This window comes from Ostrinia nubilalis, chromosome 21, assembly GCF_963855985.1.
Source record: "Ostrinia nubilalis chromosome 21, ilOstNubi1.1, whole genome shotgun sequence".
In the NCBI taxonomy this organism is placed as follows: domain Eukaryota; kingdom Metazoa; phylum Arthropoda; class Insecta; order Lepidoptera; family Crambidae; genus Ostrinia; species Ostrinia nubilalis.
In genome coordinates this window covers 2813619-2833863 of record NC_087108.1, presented here as the reverse complement: position 1 = coordinate 2833863, position 20245 = coordinate 2813619, and the positions used below count along the sequence as shown (strand labels likewise).

General features: G+C 36.8%; 2 protein-coding genes across 2 annotated transcripts; one reads left to right on the top strand and one right to left on the bottom strand.

Moving 5' to 3' along the window:
* Positions 1-97: 97 nt before the first annotated feature.
* On the bottom strand, positions 98-19466 carry LOC135082388 (ceramide synthase 6-like). Its single transcript, XM_063977184.1, has 7 exons — positions 19130-19466; positions 18591-18711; positions 16416-16436; positions 3432-3653; positions 1834-2055; positions 1225-1343; positions 98-659 (listed from the first exon to the last, which is right to left on the bottom strand). Exons 1-7 carry the CDS (start codon positions 19306-19308, stop codon positions 98-100), a joined length of 1446 nt encoding a protein of 481 aa, XP_063833254.1. The 5' UTR covers positions 19309-19466.
* Positions 19467-19700: 234 nt separating this feature from the next.
* Positions 19701-20233, top strand: LOC135082127 (DNA-directed RNA polymerase III subunit RPC10). Its single transcript, XM_063976879.1, has 2 exons — positions 19701-19973; positions 20048-20233. Exons 1-2 carry the CDS (start codon positions 19833-19835, stop codon positions 20231-20233), a joined length of 327 nt encoding a protein of 108 aa, XP_063832949.1. The 5' UTR covers positions 19701-19832.
* The last annotated feature ends 12 nt before the right edge of the window (positions 20234-20245 follow it).

Genomic DNA, 20245 nt, shown 5'->3' with positions numbered 1-20245 from the left:
ACGCACAGTATCGCACTGTGCGCCGTGTCCCCGCGGCATAAGGTCCATACCTGCCCCGCGCTGATGGCCTTGTAGGCGACTTGCAGGATGAGCCAGCTCATAGCACGTGCAGCGCCAAGCTGACGCACAGCATCGCACTGTGCGCCGTATCCCCGCGGCATAAGGTCCATACCTGCCCCGCGCTGATGGCCTTGTAGGCGACCTGCAGGATGAGCCAGCTCCATAGCACCAAGCGGACGCACAGCATCGCACTGTGCGCCGTATCCCCGCGGCATAAGGTCCATACCTGCCCCGCGCTGATGGCCTTGTAGGCGACCTGCAGGATGAGCCAGCTCCATAGCACCAAGCGGACGCACAGCATCGCACTGTGCGCCGTATCCCCGCGGCATAAGGTCCATACCTGCCCCGCGCTGATGGCCTTGTAGGCGACCTGCAGGATGAGCCAGCTCCATAGCACCAAGCGGACGCACAGCATCGCACTGTGCGCCGTATCCCCGCGGCATAAGGTCCATACCTGCCCCGCGCTGATGGCCTTGTAGGCGACCTGCAGGATGAGCCAGCTCCATAGCACGTGCAGCGCTAACAAGAAGCACAGCATGGCGTTGAAGATATAGTATGCCGCGAACATCGGCAGGAGCATTGGCGCGCGGATCGATGTGCTGAAAATAAAATATTACATTATTATCAAAAACTTCTAATCATATTTGGGACCACCGTAGATATGCACTTCCCCTTTCCTTATTCCTGTCACAAAAACTTTCTCTTTCCCTATATGTAAAGTAACTATGTGTCTGTTTTCAGGTGCCCGATTTGCCGGCACTAGAAGACCCATCTTCATTTCAGCCATTGTGTCGAATTCACACAGTAAGTAGGTATTTCATGGATTCTGTATCATTGGTGCTAGACCACTTTTGGTGGAAAATCTTGTGCCTACGTGTGAGTGAACCCGTGATTAGTCGGACACTCAATATCAAACAATAGAAGGCAATCAACAATGCTGTTAGGTTACAATTTAGCCCATAAGTTTACGTGCTATACAATTTGTGAAATCTTAATTGTAATCTGTAATCCTGTTTCCTGAAGTTTGCTCCATATCGTGTATATTGCTTTGGCTATGGGCATAAATGACCTACCAAAGGATCAGGCAATCTAGAACTGATCTGATCTGGGTCAGGACTGACTCCTATAATATTTTTGTATAATAATAACCAACAGTAACCGTACCTCCATATAATGTAGAAGGGATAGAAGCCCAGCCGCGTGACAATCCACGCGACCGTGAACACGGCGAATATCACGTCGCACAGTCTTTGGAAGTTCGCGTATTTGGCTGCCTTCGCCGCCTGTAATATTGCATTAGAAATACGTTAAGTACGTACCAGACTTGTTAGTAAAATATCCCTTGAGAGAATTACCAGAGACAATTTATCTATGGTTTGGAATCTTGAATGATTGATTTTAATTTTGATTTCCGTGGTTTCAGGAATAACTGCCTATACCTGCCAGGCATAACATTTTTAGAGGGCAGAAACCTGTCAAGAGAGAACACAACGACATCTATGTGAAATCTTCCATAGATTTTTAAGAATTTCGATGTCTTAAGCTCATTTTTTGTATGATGAAGATTTGAGAGAGAAATCTACGAAGAAAAGACCATATTATCGTGATTGCTTCATTCCAGACTACTACAAACTTTGTGAGTCCCTCTTAGGCCATAGCGTAGTCCACTCTCAACTCTTGCGCAGTTCACACTAAAAAATTAAACACGAGCGGAAACTGCAATAAAACCACACTCTAAATACATAGCAATAAAATCTATTTCCCAACACTCACCACTAAAAATATATCAGCGAAATCATGCAGCAGCAGCACCAAAGTCCCGATCCTGTGCAGGTTGCAGACCCAGCTGAAGGTCAGCAGCGCGATGGTGGCCACGTGGTGGACGAACATCTGCCAGAAGTCCTTGCGGCGCACGTCCCAGAAGTGGGAGAAGGTCAGAGACCAGTAGAAAGCTGAGGAGATCATGTAGTACCACCACACGTCGTTGGTGTAACCCTGGAAGTGAAGAAAGATGGGTGTGACCTCTACACGGGACTATTCCTAACTCTTTTTTAATGCATGACAAGGCAGGTATTTGACCGCAATCGCACCTGGTGTTAAGTGAGATGCAGTCCAGGATGGTACATATCTGCCCTGTAAGTGCCTATTCACTCTCGCCTTGAAAAGGCCCGGATTATAGTGTTCAGGAAAGACAGCAGCAGGCAGCGAATTCCAGTCCCTAACTGTTCAAAACTCTCGTTACCACAGCTGTAACTTTAACTCTTGTGTAAGTTGTAACTAGGATCTACCTACAGCTAGACTGCAATAAAAAACCAGTGAGCCACCAGGCCAAGTATGTCGCAGGGGAAATTTAAACTGCCATTGGACGTTACGTGAGGCGTTTAAGGGGGGAGGGGTTCAATCAAGCCGATTCTCACCAAATCTTACGTGAGGGAGAGGGAGTCAAGCTAAATCTCACGACATTTCACCAAGGGGGAAGAGGCCAACATCACCTACGTAATTAATAAACGCCCTCTAAGAGGATTTTGAAGTTAAGGATCGACTTCCCTCGCTATCTTGTATAATGGCCTTTTTAGTTGTTTTAAGACAATATTTTATATCCAAAACACGACGCCCCTTACAATATACCGTCATAAATAAAAGATGATAATGAATGCAAGTAAGTACCATTTACATAATGTCATGATGAATAACATTTTAGTATTGTTTCAACTGTCGAGAGACCAAACCAAGTGCAACAAAATAATTATCTCTAGTGGAACTGCTAAGATGACATTCCACAACTACATAGGTAACCTCAGTGATTGGGGTCAATCATCAATAAAAATGTATGCACGTTTAACTTTTTATAAGACGTCATCGATAAAAACATATTATTATAATGTTTCATATCGAGAACTATATTCATTCAAATAAGAATAGGTACTAATAACTTTTATTAATTGCTTGTCCGTTCGAGGCATGTTTTGTCATAAAACACCATCACAACAATTAATATTTTTACTTTATCGTTTCAGCGCAATGACGTCCACTGCTGGACCAAGTCCTCCGAAGAATTTCCATAACGAGCAGTCCTGCGCTGCCCGCATCCAGGTAGGTACTTCCCGCAACATTCACCAGATCGTCGGTCCACCTAGGAGTCTTCCAGTGACTTGGCCCTTTTTTTAGATTGGTCCACGGGCCAAGTCGTTGGATGAATTTTTAATGGGTCCGTGGTCACCACCTAAGAACTTTTCTGCCCCGGCGGCCATCAGCTCTACGAGCTGTATGCTATGTACTTTTCCTTACACTTACCCACGAACTTTCATTTATGTATAGGCATATTACGATTCACCGGTAAAAAGTATCAAATTCAAAACCACCCAACTGACCTGATGAGGATACCCCACATAGCACTGATCGATGTCCCACAACCAGTCCTTGTCCCACAGCACGAAGACGCCATAAGAGAAGTTGTACAAATAGAAGGTACACAGCCATAGATTCTCGCAGAACTTCACCAGATTCGACGGCTTGTCCTGGCTCCGGCGCAGGCGCCACCATCGCTCCACTTGCCTCTCTGTCAGATCCACTTGCTTAGAAAGGGATAGGATCTGGAAGAACAGAATTTGGGGATCAGTCCTGTATAATTTTGGTTGGTTTTGTTGAAAGTATGTACGCATGCAACACGACCTATTCTACGGTACGTGCAGTGTATGAGATATCACGTGCGTTTTTGCAGAAAGGTGTATAAGTTTCTTAAATAGCATTAAAACATAGTTAATTTCGTCAACATGATGAACAAAAATAGAATTTCTTCTGAAAATTATTTATACGTAATCAATTGAATCGATTAACTTTACTTTATTTGCAAGAAATCATTTATTTATACATAAATTGCGTTTACTTTTTGGGTTTACTTATAACAACAAACGGTCGATTGCGTGCGAGACAAATTTTAATTTCAATAGATATGTCAGAGCAATAATTTATTTTGATGAATTACTGAATTTTAATAACTTTTTATTATACTCGTTGGTTCTTATTCTATTATGGTTCTTCAAGCGTGATAGTTGCTCTGCAAAAGTCGCCATTATTTCTATTGAAATAAGGGCGATCTTAGATCAACGTGTTACTATTGATGTGCTGTTGTAAATAGATTCGATTACAGCGATAATTTGTCTAATTCTTTACTCGTGCCAACGCTTTAGGGTTCAAAATGTGCTAAAGCAGTCTCAAAACGTGAGTGTATAATTTACGTGGTTGAAACTTGAAGTAAACAACGATAACAGTGCAAAGATAAATGGTGAGTAGAAAGTTTTGTGATTACTCATTTGTGGTGATAACAATGCAGTTGTAATAATTATTTATTCTTCAGGGGTAAAGTGCAATTACAAGGCTACGTATAAGGCGGTATATATTTCTCTTTTACACTTTTATTAAGAGAAAAAGAGCGACATACTGTCATAATGACAAATGTCACACGTGCGCGCGCGCCTTTAGACTTTGTTGACAGTCATAAAAGCCATTAATTTTCTGCAAATAGGTTTTTATAAAGTCCTTTTATACAGAAATATTTATAGAATTAATAAGATGATAGGTCCTAGTGGTAATCCTTGGAGATTGTCCCAGCAGTGGACGTTGTTTGGTTGAGATATCCATTTATCATTTTATTACTACTGTTCGACATATTAGTTAGTAAAAATTATGAAGTAACTACAATGTTACCGAAACAAATTACGGTTATTCTCATTATCTTCACTAGCAAATAGCATTTCCCGTAATGTTAAACGCTACAATGTAAAACTTTACCACTGGCGATTAAAAACAAGGACTAGAAACAATAAAGTATAACATCGTGACCAGCACATTAAAATAAATATGTCAAAATATTCGAACAACAAAAGTTCATTTCGAAAAGTTTATTACAGCATGGTAACTATAAATTATTTTGTACAAAATAAAATGTATTTAAACACTGAAATACTGTTGCTAAGGATACTAAAGTCATATCAATTAACCTCGCACGATCCATCAAATCAAAGTGATAAAGACTTGAATTTAATAAAAAAACTGATAATTATAATCGATTGCTTAGATTTCCCTCGACATTAGTAACAATAATCAATAAACTTTGAGTTGCTTTATTGTCTTCGACGAATTCGTGTTTTAATCCAATTTAAAATCATTTTATTGGATTAGATAAGACCTACTTAGTTATATCACTATTATAAAATGTGAACTCTGTTACTTGTATTTTACTTGTGTACCTTGTATTAAACCGAAAATGTATCCACTAGTTCGACATACATATTAGTTCATTCGATGTCAAATAAAAATATGGAGACAAAGAAAGTCACATAGTAATTATTAGTCGTATTGTAATTATGGTTCCAAGGTCGTACCATTGGGAACACCTCGAAGATCTAGATCGCTTGAGTATTCAGTGTGCTAACTTATAAGAATGGGGCAGGTTGCCGTATAGAATGACAATTGTATTATTGTATTGGTGTCATATTAAATGAAATGTGCATCATTGACATTGTTGTCTGGCTAAACAATATCAAAAGCTTCATAAAACTTGAAAAATATTCAAGGGGATCGCTATATCGTTTATTTATGCGCGTCTCTTGATATTAACGACGATAAGTATGGAAGATGGCACATGAAACGTGCCATCTTATAATTTTGATAAGTGTTATTTTGCTAAAATAATATGACAATAATTAACGGTACAAAATATGATTCAATTAAAAGAAGTTAGTTCTCATGTAAAAAATATGTTATCAATAATCCGTAACGAAGTCATCGCTCAAGAATTCGGCTTCCGATTACAAATCCTCAACTCGATAATCGATATGGGTAGTAAAATCGTGATTTTTATCAATTAAATGTACATAACGTCATTCAGGTGTGTTGACACAGTTCGTTATCGTTATGAAACAATTGCATACGCATGAGTAGGACTGATAAGTGTTATCGTCTGGAAATCTGATACGACTTTATGGCTGGATTTAACCGAGAAAGCAGCTTTAGCTTTTTCAGTTTAATCTTTATCCTTGAAGATGTTATTGTGAGGTCAACTACGATTTTAATCCTGAGTTTTGAACTAGAGTTCTAGACAGGATTATTTGACAGCAATTGAATGATGGTAAAGAGCTCATCATAATATCCCACATAATGAAAAAACAAATACAAAGGTTTCAAGGGAACAAACAGAAACTCTCCAAAGTATTTATCATGCGCTTTTTCTACAAATCCTGTAGTTAGCATATGAAAAGTAGGAGAACCGACGCAGTAAGCAGTCCCATTAATTTAAAGTACCCATTTCGTATACAAACAAAATGTGTAGGTACTTAATGTAAATGAGGACACGAACCTTGTCGGCCATCAGAGAGGCTTAATGTCAAGACGTTGCGCATATTCTTATCGTATAGGATCATGATAAGCAGAACATGATGAATCCACTAAATTGTCTTCAAAAAGTACGCATGTAAAAATGCTGTAACCAGGCCATTTTTTGGAAAAGTAGTATGGAGTGTTCCGCATACGTGAAGGGAGTACCGTTCATTTGGAATTCCTAGAAATAAGTTAGACAATCTTAATAATACAAGTCTCTTATTCACTATAGGTAGGCCTCACAAAGAGCTCATAGTTGCACAGTGCTATGGAAAGGGCTACGCTCGGTGATTCTTCACGAGATCGAATCAGAAATGAGCAGAAAACGAACTAAAGTCGCTAACAATATTAAGAGACATTATGTTAATTTTATTCACAGACTGTCAACCGACCCCGGTTGCTGAAAGCTGATTATGTTTTCACCGTGTTAGTATCATTAAATAAATTCTTTGCCTAAATTCCATTATTGTAACACGAAAAACGTCAAAGAAGGGAAAGTTTTAACTCCCAACAGTTTGGAAAGTTATCCCGATCCAAAAGAGGGCAATATGTTTGAATTTGACGATGGGCGCACCTCCATCAGATAACCTAATTACCCCGAACCCGCAATACAAACGTATAGTGTTAGCACCCCAACTGGGTCACGCCATAAAGTCCAAGGCCTATTTTTGTAGGCGATAATTGGGGTCTCAATGAACGCTCATTGTCTTAAATGCTCTGTGATTTGCTCTGTTCTCAATGGACTTCTTAAAAAAGCGACTCTATTGTAAATGAAGACGATGCATATTCGGATGCAAAAGTATTTTCAGACGGTAATCACAGGAATGTGCAGTTTGAATGCTCTTAAAAGTATGAGCATAAGGTCGTTAACTGTTTCAGCGAGGTGATCAACTATTTGGTAATGAGTTCGTTTTCTATTTGACCATAGAGTGCGCTTGCGCAAGTCCGCGCTAATATTCGGAATTCAGTCCAAGGAAATGATAAGTGTTAAAAATGTTGAGTTAAGCGTGATAAGTGAAGAGCCTAGAAAGCCTTTTATATTGGTTAAACAGTCGGTAAAGATCATTCAAAGCTTTTTACGACTCTTATCTCTGAAGCGATAATGACCCAATGCATGGTGTTGGTGTCAGACTAGTAGAATCGAGGTCCGAGGAACGCGAGTTTGAATCCCACCACCGCTGGAGTATTGTGGTGAACCCACTCGTAGTAACACAAGCATATTTAGCTTACCAAAAGCAGTTACCGGGACTAATCGTTACAAAAAAAACCTTTGATAGTAGGTATTCTAGAGGTCGAACTGCTAATTTACGTGCATGAATATTTTCCATTAGTATAGAAAATGTGATACTCATTTATCGAACCACATTCATTTAGCATGCGCTTGTAAATTATTGATTTATGAGATACGGCGAATACAAGGATATGGGATTCCAGCGGACATTTTATGGGGTAGCTAACATTGTACGATAGGTTTAACAAAAGCCATCGTCACGGTATTCATTATTTGATTTTCATAAACCATGTACTGGTCAAAAATCTGTCAGATATAATATCATTAACTATTGCAGACAAAGAAAGCTTAACCCATTAGAGGTCACTGTACTCAAATGGGTACAGCTATATTTTTACGTGTCAATTGCAAATCTCACAAAATTAACATAGGTAGACTTGTTATTTTACTTCATCATAACACTATTAAAGTAAATGGACAACAATTACGCGGAAAGTGGGACTTTTTTTTATAAAAAGTATCAGTTGAAGTTGTGTCACTGAAACATAGTGGGGGTAGGTGTTTATTTTTTTATTTTTTCATAACAATTCCTGCTCATAAGTTCTTTTTTTTATTTAATTGCTTTAAAATACATATCAGAGTAGGTTATAAATCAAAATATAACATAATATTTACATCTCAAATAAAACTAGGGTCATATAAAAGTTACTGTACTCGTTTGGGTACAATGACAACATGCGTAAGTAAAAAAACTGTATTTATTTTTTGCTCTTTCGTAACATTTTACAGCTCAAAAGAGCTAAAAGGAACTTGAAGACATTATTGGAGCCGTTTTACAGGATAGTTATGACGATGAATGTATTTTGGCTAATAATTATACCACCTGATACAAGTGCGTTGACTGAAAAAGAGGATATGGCGACGTTTTTCATACTGTAAGACGTACTAAAGGGTATTTATGAACAGAAGGGATAGTGGCAGCAAAGGCAGTTTATAGGACGACAGTGATAATGAACCGCTGGCGTGAAAAAGAAGACGATAGGTTCCCACAAATCCGCACCCAATCAAAAGTCATAATTCTTCAATCGCTGTAGATACTTCCGAAGTCTGTGGTGATAAGTTTTCTATATTTTGTGAAGAGCTGAATGGCCTCAAACTTGCACAGTATTTAAAAAAAAAACTGACTATAATAATATTATTATAACCAATAAATAACTACGATGCTTCTCATTTTCATTATGATATTTCCATTGGCTATAATCATATCAGTATCCAATCAAATCAATATACTTGGGATTCCTATAAGGTCCTATTTAGCGGTTTTGGTACTATCTGAGTACCACAAGCTACCTAGACTATGTACTATACTTTACTGGTCACTAGATGAAGAGATATGCTAAATAAACAAAGAAAATGCGTCCGGTTGTACCAATAGTTGATGGATTTTCTTCAAAATGGAGTTGGAAAATATCCCATTAAAACTGAAAAAGAGCTGGGGTATGTTCTCTGTCATTTAACAGTGCGTTGGCTGGGTAAGAAGTCCCTTAAAACACTTTTTGTCGAAAAGGCGCATTTTGAAAATTTGCATACCTAGGAGGTCATTGTACCCAATTGAGTACACTCCTGTAATTTCATGAAAACAACTTTTTTTCAGAATTTTCTTGTATTTTGTGTTTTTTTGCTCTGATTTCAATATGAAAATAAAGAAAAAAATTGAAAATATTTTAGTACTTTGTGTTTGACCTCTAATGGGTTAAGGCACAAACTAACTCAATTTACGAAACTTATAAAACATCAAATATCATCAACGTATATCAACATCAATATTCATAAGCGATACATAATTAAATAAAGACAACACGAAACCTATCTATAGGGATAATACTTTGTTACATATAGTAGCTAATGTAGTCAACAGCACATCAGACTATCTATTTTTGAAGCAACATAGCACTTAATACACCGAAATAAAACCACACAGTGTCTAACTTGATGTGCTGTCTGTACTATAATTTGTGGCAACACAGAGGTTTTATTGTATTGGAATGTGATTTTAATCGAGGCCGGTCGAATGGTTTATGGTTCATAATTTATGGTGACCTCTGTCGTCTAATATTTCGGTTTAAAAGGTTAGAATCAAATCAGTAGGTACTTGAACTCAAGTGCTGATACTATTCATCGGTAATTAACAGTAAGTGAAAAAATTAAAAAGGAATTTCAACAAACTACACTCGCGAGCAAAAATATGGAATCACCTTATTCATTCCGAGCGATCATAAGGGGGCGTCCATAAATTACGTGAGACTTTTAGGGGGGGGGGGGAGGGGGTCAACAAAAACCTCACTAAATCTCACGTGGTGGGAGAGGGGGGGTCTCAGGAAATATCACGTATTTTTTTCCGCAAGAAATAGAGAAATAGAGTTTGCCAGAAAACTGGGTTTAAATCTTAAGTAAAAAAATTCTCCAAGTGCGTGTCGTGCCACGCGCAGTGTAGGGTTCCGTATTTGTTCGTCGTTAAAAAATATTTCAGAAGCAAGCAAATACTTCATCTAAAGTCGCTTTTACTATTTTATTCTAAGGAATTTTTATTAGATGTGAAATTGTATAATACATGAGTTAAATGACTATTACTCTTAAACTAACTGACCTACCCTAACCGTTATAGTTTTCTTGAAAGTTCATAAAAAGCAGTATTATCATGAATTTTTCCAGATTTTTCAAGCCAACAGTCTAGTTTTTAGAGGGGGGGACGCCTTGCTCGAACAAAAATTGGCACTTTAAACTTTAATAGTTTGCAAACGGATCCCTAAACCGAAAAATAGTCTTTGAAACCCCCAAGTCATCCAACGATATCCTACACGATGGTGTAGAAGATGAAAAAAAATTTATCCCCACTTTACATGTAGGGGAGCTACCCTAAAAAAATGTTTTTTCAAAATTTTATTCTACCGTTTTGTCGGCGTGATTAATATACCTACCTACATACCTCCACAAAATTACAGCTCTCTAATGCCAATAGTTTCCAAGCAAAACCTCGGACAGACAGACATATCGAAACTATAAGGGTTCCTTGTCAGGAATACGGGACCCTAAAAAATTATATTTTCTATGATGATAATGACATTTTATTCTATACCGTCTAAACAAATAAAACTAAAAATGCTTCCTTCTGCATGTGTGAATACTAAAATGCAGAATAAATGACGAAATTAAGAAAATTATAAAACAAGTTTTCTTTTTAACAAAATCAATTTTGCTAGATTATGTAGAAAGGAAGAATAATTAGACTAGGTACTTCTGTAAAAAAAACAATGAGACCCTAGTACTGACCGCTGTCACTACACGTTTTTTTCTGGATCTATTCGTAATCTGTGGGCTTAGTGCGACTTTATATCGATCGTCATCCGCTAGCGACTGCGTAAAAAATGACATGCATTAAATGTATGATGATTGTACAGCGTTCCTAGCAGATACTTTCAAGAACTAAAATCTTAAACTTTATAGATCTTTTTGATGCACTCATTAGCGACAACGGTAAATGCAAACTCGCACACAAAAACACAAAGCACACAAAAAAAAACATTCTCAGTTAAATTACTCCAAAACTATTAAATTTCGGTTTTTTTTTAATATCACGTGAGATTAGGGGGTGGGGGAGGGGGTCAGGCAAAATCTCACCAAATCTCACAAAGGGGGGCGGGGGGGTTGAAAAATAGCCAAAATTGTCTCACGTAATTTATGGACGCCCCCTAAGAACTAAATGACTAATAGACGATCAATAAAAATGGTACCATTTTAAAGGTGATATTATAAACTTTAAATTGATACCATAGATACATACAATACATAGTCATTCCGTTCTTAAGACCGCTCGGAACACAAAGGGGTGATTCCATACTTTTGCTCGTAAGTATAGAGTCTCTCCTCCAATCAGTTTAAAGATTTCAAACAGTGATTGGAATGCTGACATTTGGGCAATCACAAACTTGAATCTAAGTTAGAATTCGAGATTAACTAATTTCAACCGGCATACCGGCAGACAGTGGTGTAGCTGCGTTTGTAGCGGCGTTTTGCAGCGGTTTGTAGCGGCGTTTCTTCTTAGCACTTGCTAATTCAATTCAATTCTTTATTGCTATTCCACACACGATGGTAGGGCAAAAAGGTATGAGACAATGGTAAGTATTGTTAAGGTTCCTTAAGAGCATTTTAAGTTTTTTTTATCAGTCTTTTATTTTTAGTATAATATTTGACGGTCTGTAAGCACTATTTAATAGTCTATGCAAATATAGGAATTTTGACTTTCAGCTTCGGCTAATTAAGTATTTTGCTATGCCGGTAACTGTTTCCTAATTAAACATTCAATGAAATTTTCTCAATGTAACACTGAGCAGTTTTTTCAATCCACGGCCCACTGGTTCGCCGCTATTTCCATAGCGCGTATTCATATTGATTCCGTTATGTATTCCACTGCACTCTGCAGTTAGTATTTTCACACCTGCACTACGAAAGATAAAGTTATCAGTAGACAGTATAGATAGTGCGATATACAGTTCCGGAAGACACACCCTTTGAGATAAAAATGTCTATAGCTATTGGCTTTCTTGAAGAAATTAGTAGCGTCTGTTGAAAAGGGGCTATTGCTACTTTGGATGATTTTTGTTTTTTTTTAATCCGTTTTAGAAGCTCAGATCAGTCAGATCCCATCATGCCCTATGCTCAAGTTGATCAAAAATTTCTATTTCCTTTTTAAAATTGCCACCTTTAAATAGTATAAATTGCCTTCGAACTTTAATTATACATACAGGAAGTGGAGTCTTATAATTTACGTAAATAAAGGTAGGTACACAGAAGGCAATTGGAACTGGCCCAGGCTTCATTGTCAGAGGAGATCTTTGCAACACTGATTTTCAGACATGCCCAATTTTATTCTCTTGAGATGCTGTGCGGTTCTGTTTAAAAAGTGCTAAATGTTACTATTTGATACAGGATGTGTAGAGATTTTTATCGATTTACTGATTTTTTAGTGTGGAAATTCAATTGCCATTTTTGACCAAAAACTCCTCAAATATTGACTGCTAAACTGTATATTTTCTATGCATAAGGTAAAGTTTTATGTGAGTTCATTTAAGAAAGAACAGTAATACTTATTTGCAAATGTTTTTACGGGTAGAAAGCTGAATCCAAATCCTGCTTTGTCTCGATGACAGCTACCTGATCTTTGGCTTGCTTTTACTTTGTTTCAGTTTAATAGCTTTGAAACCACTTAAAAGTAACTTAAAGGCGTGATGTCACCTTTCCCATACAAAGTCTAAGAAACAACGTTTTGACAGCCCATAAAGGTATGCAGTAGATATTTTAAAGACTTGCACGTTTAAGGATTTCTTTAATTACTTAAACCTTCGAAGCCTACACATTTAGAAGATCTTTAGGTATGGGAATTATTTTTAAGTTGATTGCAATATCAGTTTTTACACGTAGAGGTAGACAGACTCCAAAAATGAGTAATTAAAAAAAACGTAAAATGAGTTTATTGCGAAACAATGATTTGCAGTTTGCATTTACAATAATAACAATATTTCAAATATTTGGAAGTCACCTTTGTAACCACCACAGTAATGGTAACCTTGAAAACGCCGTCCATCAAACGAACAGAATATCAAGACAAGCACGTCAAAGGTATGTCTCGTCAAAACACAGTAACAACGGCGGGATCAATAAAACCCATCTACATTTGATTTCCAGCGAAGAAACAGCGATCAATAAAAAGTTTCAAGTTCTCCCCAAGGTTCAACGGTTCAACAAACTTCTATAAAGTTGGACTTTCCCGACCGCTAAGTGAAAGACTTGCGAGGTCGGAAGTTCACTTTCAGACTTCCACTTTGATATTAAAAACTTTGTGGATAAAAACTTTTTAAAATTACGATGTTCTTGGTTCTAATAATACGCGTGATAAATATAAGCTACTATTACCAACGATGTAGTTTAATCATTTATGTCTCAAGCAAGCATAATTTCGCAATCGATCAACCATGGTCAAGGTGGAAGCCCCATAACGAACTCATCCTAAAGGTTGGTCCAACCCTCAGATCATAGAAGGGAATGATAATGATGTCCAACCTCTGTGGTAATAACAGAGGCAACAGAGATTACAAGTAAAGCCACAGAGTGGAAATACAAGTAAAATTGCCCCCTTATGACATAAATAGCTTACAATTTTTAATAAATGTTTCTGAGATGTGCCATTTATGTATTTAAATCGAAAATATTCTCGATATTTCTGTCCTGGGAAATGTTAGAAGGAATGCAAACTCATGATGCTCTAACAAGACAAATAACATGATAAATGCTTGTCTTTTAAATGTTATGAAAATGTACGTAAGCGACACGGTTAATGATATGACCTCTGCGGCTTGCGAAGGCGAAAGCGAGTTAAAATTTATTCTTTTCAGGCGATTTAGCAACAGGGAACAATACTGCTGTCCAAATATTATGAGGACGACATAATTGGGGACTTGATGACACCTGATTTGACGAAGAATGTGTACTTCGCAAAATGAGCACTCAAAATATACATTTCGCGAAGTTCATCAGTCATTTATTGGTCTCCACTGCAGGAGCACGACCCTCTCTCATTTACCAGAGGCAAATGGAGGATATGGCCTACACTCTCACGCTAGCCAGACGGGTTGGCGTCGTAAGCATGCGAAGTTCACCTTTTGCAAAATGCACATCATGAGAAAGTGCCCCTTGTGAGAAACAGAAGTTTCCCTACATTCTGCGTCAACTCCTTGACGTCAGTCAATTGACTTACTCAATCCAGTGGCAGTCAATCAATGCATTATTTTTAATATGCATTTTATCCCACACGCTCTCTTCGATTGACTATAAAAATAATTTATATAAATGACGTTTGATCAATAAGTATGCAGTCGTCACCCGCATCGAGTTGATTGCTATGAATGAAGTCTTCATCGGGGTTGTTTAAATCCCATCAGTTCATTTTGGGCTGCGCTAGCGCATTCAATGATATGGGAATTAAGTAGGCTATGGTGTGGGGGAGAAGGGTTTTTTTTAAATTGTAAGGACAGAGGCGTTATTCTAAGCCACAATATTGAAGAACAATTGCAGAAGGATAAGTAAATTGAAGAATTAAATTAATAAAATAAAATTGACTTAGTAGGTATGTGTAATGTTGAAAATATTTTGAATGTAGTAAATAAAGAAGAAAAAACAAACAAGCGCAAAGTTCGAAAACGGCTAGACTTGGTTTATAATAATTGAGTCCAAGAAAAAAATAAAGATAAAAACATTATTAATTTTTTGAAAAAAAAAAACGTAAAAATAAGTATTTTACTTTGTTCAAACTATTTGATCGTGCCACCTGTAGGGCAAGCAAATAGTTTTAAAATATGTTATTATTACGAAAATGCTAAGACCTTTGTAAAGTTGTTAACATGGCTCTTTAAAACTAAACGATATTGGGATTCCCATAAAAGGAATAATATGATGGTAATCAAATCAATTTATTTGGACACGATGTTATTTATAGTCACAATCGATCAATCGCTTTTAAATATTCTAATTGAAGTTTCGAGTGCTACATAGCGTGACGTTGATTAGCAATTACTATTTATTTTTAGGTCTAATTTGTCGGTTAATGTCGAAATAAATTACAAAGTGGAGGCAATGATAAAAAGATTCCGTGATTTTGACGAAAGATTACGGTAGATTTTTGTTTCTATTTTAACTTGACTAGCCATAAAGATCTGAAGCTGAATTATGTAGGTACAGTCAGCGTCAAATAGTTCGTGACATCCAAAGTAGCCAAAAAAAAAGTTGACAACACAACCGTATTCTATTGTAACAAAGACGTGTTGCGAACTTTTTGGTTACTTCGGGTGTCACGAAGTATTTGACGCTGACTGTACACTACTGTACAGATATTTAGTAGGAACTTAAAAGTGTTTGTGATTAATATCTATTTATTGTCCTGTCCAATAATATTTAATTAGCGTTTCCTGAACTAAACAAAAACAGCCATTTTTTAGCTGACAATATTTCGGACAGCTAATTACTTTTAGACTAACGACTTGGGCTGTCAGCAGAGAATAATTGATAGGTATTGTAAAATACAACACCCTTGGAAATATTTAACAGAGTTTCAGCTTGAAATTCGACTTTTTGAAGTTATTAAGTGGAGGGCAATATTAGCTGCTACAAATAATTGCGTTATCTCTTAAGCCCGATGGCTTTTATTGCTAAATCTAGGTTAATACATCTCATAATGAATAATTTTAATGATTAATTGGACAGCTACCTTGATGTCATGCAAGTTTCATTTACGATAAAAAATACGATTTAGTTATTTATTAACTAATGAAATTCAACTCAATCAAACTGACAAACGAATTTAACATTCGTGCATAGTTAATGTCAATGTCGGCCAACGTTGTAATTTTTTAAGTAAATAAAATTCGTTTTCATCTTACACTGGAAAACTACCTACTAGTTAATGGTTTAATTTGCGACAGTATTTATAATCTTTAAAAAGATTCCAAATTATTACAAAAAATCATCCTTCTATAAATGAAGAAAACGTTTCATAAAAATCTAGTTGGAATGAAAACAGTGAAGATTCCTAAACAAAAATCAACATGCAAAATACACACTACTCAAAACTACTAATGAGGTGCAACTACATAGGTAAATAATGTAATACGTGCAATACATTATGTGCCACATTTACCTCGTCCTTGCTCAAAAACAACTGAAAACAAAACAAGCACAGTTAGGTAAGCACGACTAGCAGTAATTGAGCCCTTTCATTCAGTATTTTTCGAATTTCAGTAATTATACTGACACACTCAATTTCGTAATCGATGTCCTAAGAATTTTCGTATTTATTTATTGCCTAACCGTAAATTTTTAGCATCGGCGATCAAGAATCAATTAGTTATCGAAGTCACGGGACTATTCCCTCCTCTCATTCCCACCGCTGCAACTCCTGTGTAGCCAGGATCTACAGCTTGACCGCCGATAACCCAACCAGTGAAGGTCAAGTTTGTCCCGGGGGAAAGTTAAACTGTCATTGGACCCGCAAAGAAATTAATCAGAAATATCGAAGAGTCAGTACCGGTACGGAACTGCGGTTTCAACCTACTACAAAATTTTGAGCTACATCTTTAGTTTATGCATAGAATAAATACTAGTATAGTCAGCGTCAAAAAGTTCGTGACACCCAAACTGGCCAAAAGTAGGCAGCACAACAATGACGTGTTGCGAACTTTTTGGCTACTTCGGGTGTGACGAACTATTTGAGGCTGACTGTACTACGTAAAACTAGCTGCGGAAAATTTGTGATTCGTGGTAGGTTCCATCTACAAGTCTCTGAAAAGCCGAGTGATTCCACTATCGATCGAAGGATCGAGTGAGTTACTGAAAGGAATCAACGATAAATCGCCGCTGCTAAAAATAGCATTCTGTTAATTCACTGATAATGCAATCTACGTCAAAATACTTGAAACAAGATTCGAAGAAGAGGATACGATTTCCTATGGGAGTATTACGACGCTTATGTAAATGGGAATAAAATATGTCCATTTCAGTGCGTGTTGGGTTAAATTACGCGACGAAAAAACGCTTCTTTTATGACCGCTTATAAGCTTTATTTGATTTAAGATAAAAAGGCTTCGAAAAATGCGGAATTAGGGCATTACACATTATGACAGTAGTGTAGCATAATTTGGGGCACATCCAGTGCAATCGTCCTAAATACCTAGCCCTATTGAAGAACTATTTCAACTAGAGACTCAATAGTCAGTTATGTATCATGCACACATTCACATTACTTTGAAGCTATGGTTAAGAAGTCCTAGCTTTGGTCTATTCTGCTCTATGGTAGGCGACACGTGATGTGGTGGGTTTGAAAATATAGTTCGTTTCATCTAAGATGCGCCCCACCATTCTTCTGCTAATGTTTGAGTGTTATCGGTACACGCAAATTATCCTTGAGTGCACACGCTCACTACAATAATGACACTCGGATTGCTCGGATCAAACTCCCCGCACCCCGCGCTTCCCTCGACCAAAAATTGGTGGGGCGCGTCTTCGTGGATGAAACGATCTATAGTCACGGGCCGCGCCCGCGGCAAGTATTTTTCGCGGGTTTGCGATCTACCCACATCACGTGTCAACTAACGAATTATGTTTTGTATCACAAAAATTTACGGCACAACACAGCAACATTGCAAACATCGATAATAATTCATTAAAAACAAAACAAAATTAGCCTTATTATTCAATCTACAGTTTGCTATCAAGCAACTATAGCCATACAGTTGCCAATAAAATAATGTTTAATCTAAGTTATTTCATAGTTCTGATTTCACCTGATAATGGCACTATAATGGAAAATAATAGAAATGTTACATAAATAAATAATCACCTTGTTTGCTCAGAAACATGGTAATATAAAATGGTTGATAGAAATTTTCAAGTTGATTTTTTTTAAATTCCATCAACCATTTCATTTTTGTCTCTATTTTGAATAGTCAAGAATCACTGAGCTAGTGCTATTAAATAATATGATTAGTTAGATGAGAATTTGTTATGCTAGCCAAACTAATATTTTCCTCATTCAATAATGTTACAGGCTTTATTTCCTTTTACCTACTTAGATTGTATAATAATGATAAGTTATTTCCTTGTTATTTCCCTTTGTGGAGTAACAATTGGAATATAAACATTTTACATTCATTTTCCTATCCATTATGTAGTTAATAAAAGCTTTTTCTAACAAATATGAATTTAATATTAAATACTTTTAGTGTAAAATGAGTTTCTTGCAACAACTAAAGAATTATCTATGCCAATATTGGTTTCAATCTTTTCTATGTTTATTTATAAATAAGGAATTAAATACCTGTTTATGTTTTATTTTTGGAGTTAACTGATATGCTGCCTCCAATTTGGGGTTGCTAGGGGCTTTCTTTGGTCTTGTGTTTTTGATGCCCAATGACATGCCAAAAGGGGCGAACCAGTATCTGAAAAGAAACAATTAATTTATTTATTTATTCCTATCATAAAAGTCAAATTTAAAAATTATCAACATAATATTTATACATTCTAACAATTGAGCGCACCTTTGTATTATTTAAGGCAATATTATAATAACATAATCACAGTATTATTATTTTTATTTGTAAGTGGAGCTTTCTCTTTACACATATTGATAATTTTTAATTTTATTATGTAAACTTAATGATAATATCATAACAGTGATCATATTTATTTAAAGCATAAATTCACTGTCACTGATGTGTAGTAGACCCGAAAAGAATATCAGTACGTGCGCTAACACAGTTTTACTACGAATAATAACGGAAAACTGACTCGTGAAGCGGAACCAGCAGAACTAAGCCATTTGCTAACATTTTGCTAACTGAAAAATGCACCACTTACTTGTTCAGAGCATAACGAAGGGCTATGAGTACAAATGCCAACGGTATGGGATACAGCAGATCCCAATGGTAAGTATAAGACACAGCCTTATCAGGTCCTGGAGTAAGATCTTCCCAAGTAGTGTTCGGCGGCAACCACACATCCTCGTTCCAGAATTTATCCAGAAAAGATCGCAACATTATTAACACTTAAACTTCTGTGGATCTCTTCACGATATTACAGCCACATTGAATACTATCACGCGATGAACACACCCAAGATTTTTAACGATCACAAACATCCAACTGCAATCCGCAGCCCGCACCAAACTCGACAACGAAAATTTGACAAGTATGACAAGTGATAAAAAAACAAGATAAAAAAGAATGAATGAAGTAGTAAGCCAAGCGAATGATAGACCGATTATTATTTTAACGATCGGTGCTCAATCTCCAGATTAGTGTTGCCAGTAAAAGATTCATTAATTTTACCGAGAATACCAATTTTTATTATTGTGTCATTCGTTCATTATTCATTCAATAAGATATCTATCTCACGAAAAGAAAGAGATAAAAGATAACCTAAAAGGTAACTGTCAAAACAGCACAGGATTTTTTTCATTATTATTTACGTTTTTTTACACACAAATGGGTACAATGTGAAAAGTTTTGATCGCTCGACAACCACAGACACTTGAAACAATTGTGTTCTTCTAGTGAAAATTATGTTGTTCTGTCCTACTTGTTCTAATATATTGATGGTGGAGGAAGCCCCTGAGTCTGGGCTTAGATACGCCTGCAACACGTGTCCCTATGTTTACAACATCAGGAGGAAAGTTTCATCACGCACTTTCCCGAAATTGAAGGTAAAATTAGTAACAACATATTTTTTTATGGTATTTTTTTACTTTTTGCTAACCAAAACCCTTTAAAATTGCAGGAACTTGACTATATTATGGGAGGCGCTGCTGCCTGGGAAAACGTTGACTCTACCGATGCTGTTTGCCCTAAATGCGCACACGGGAAGGCATTCTTCATGCAGCTTCAGACTCGTTCAGCAGACGAGCCTATGACTACATTCTACCGTTGCTGCAACCACAAGTGTGCCCACAACTGGCGTGATTAACAATTAAAACTT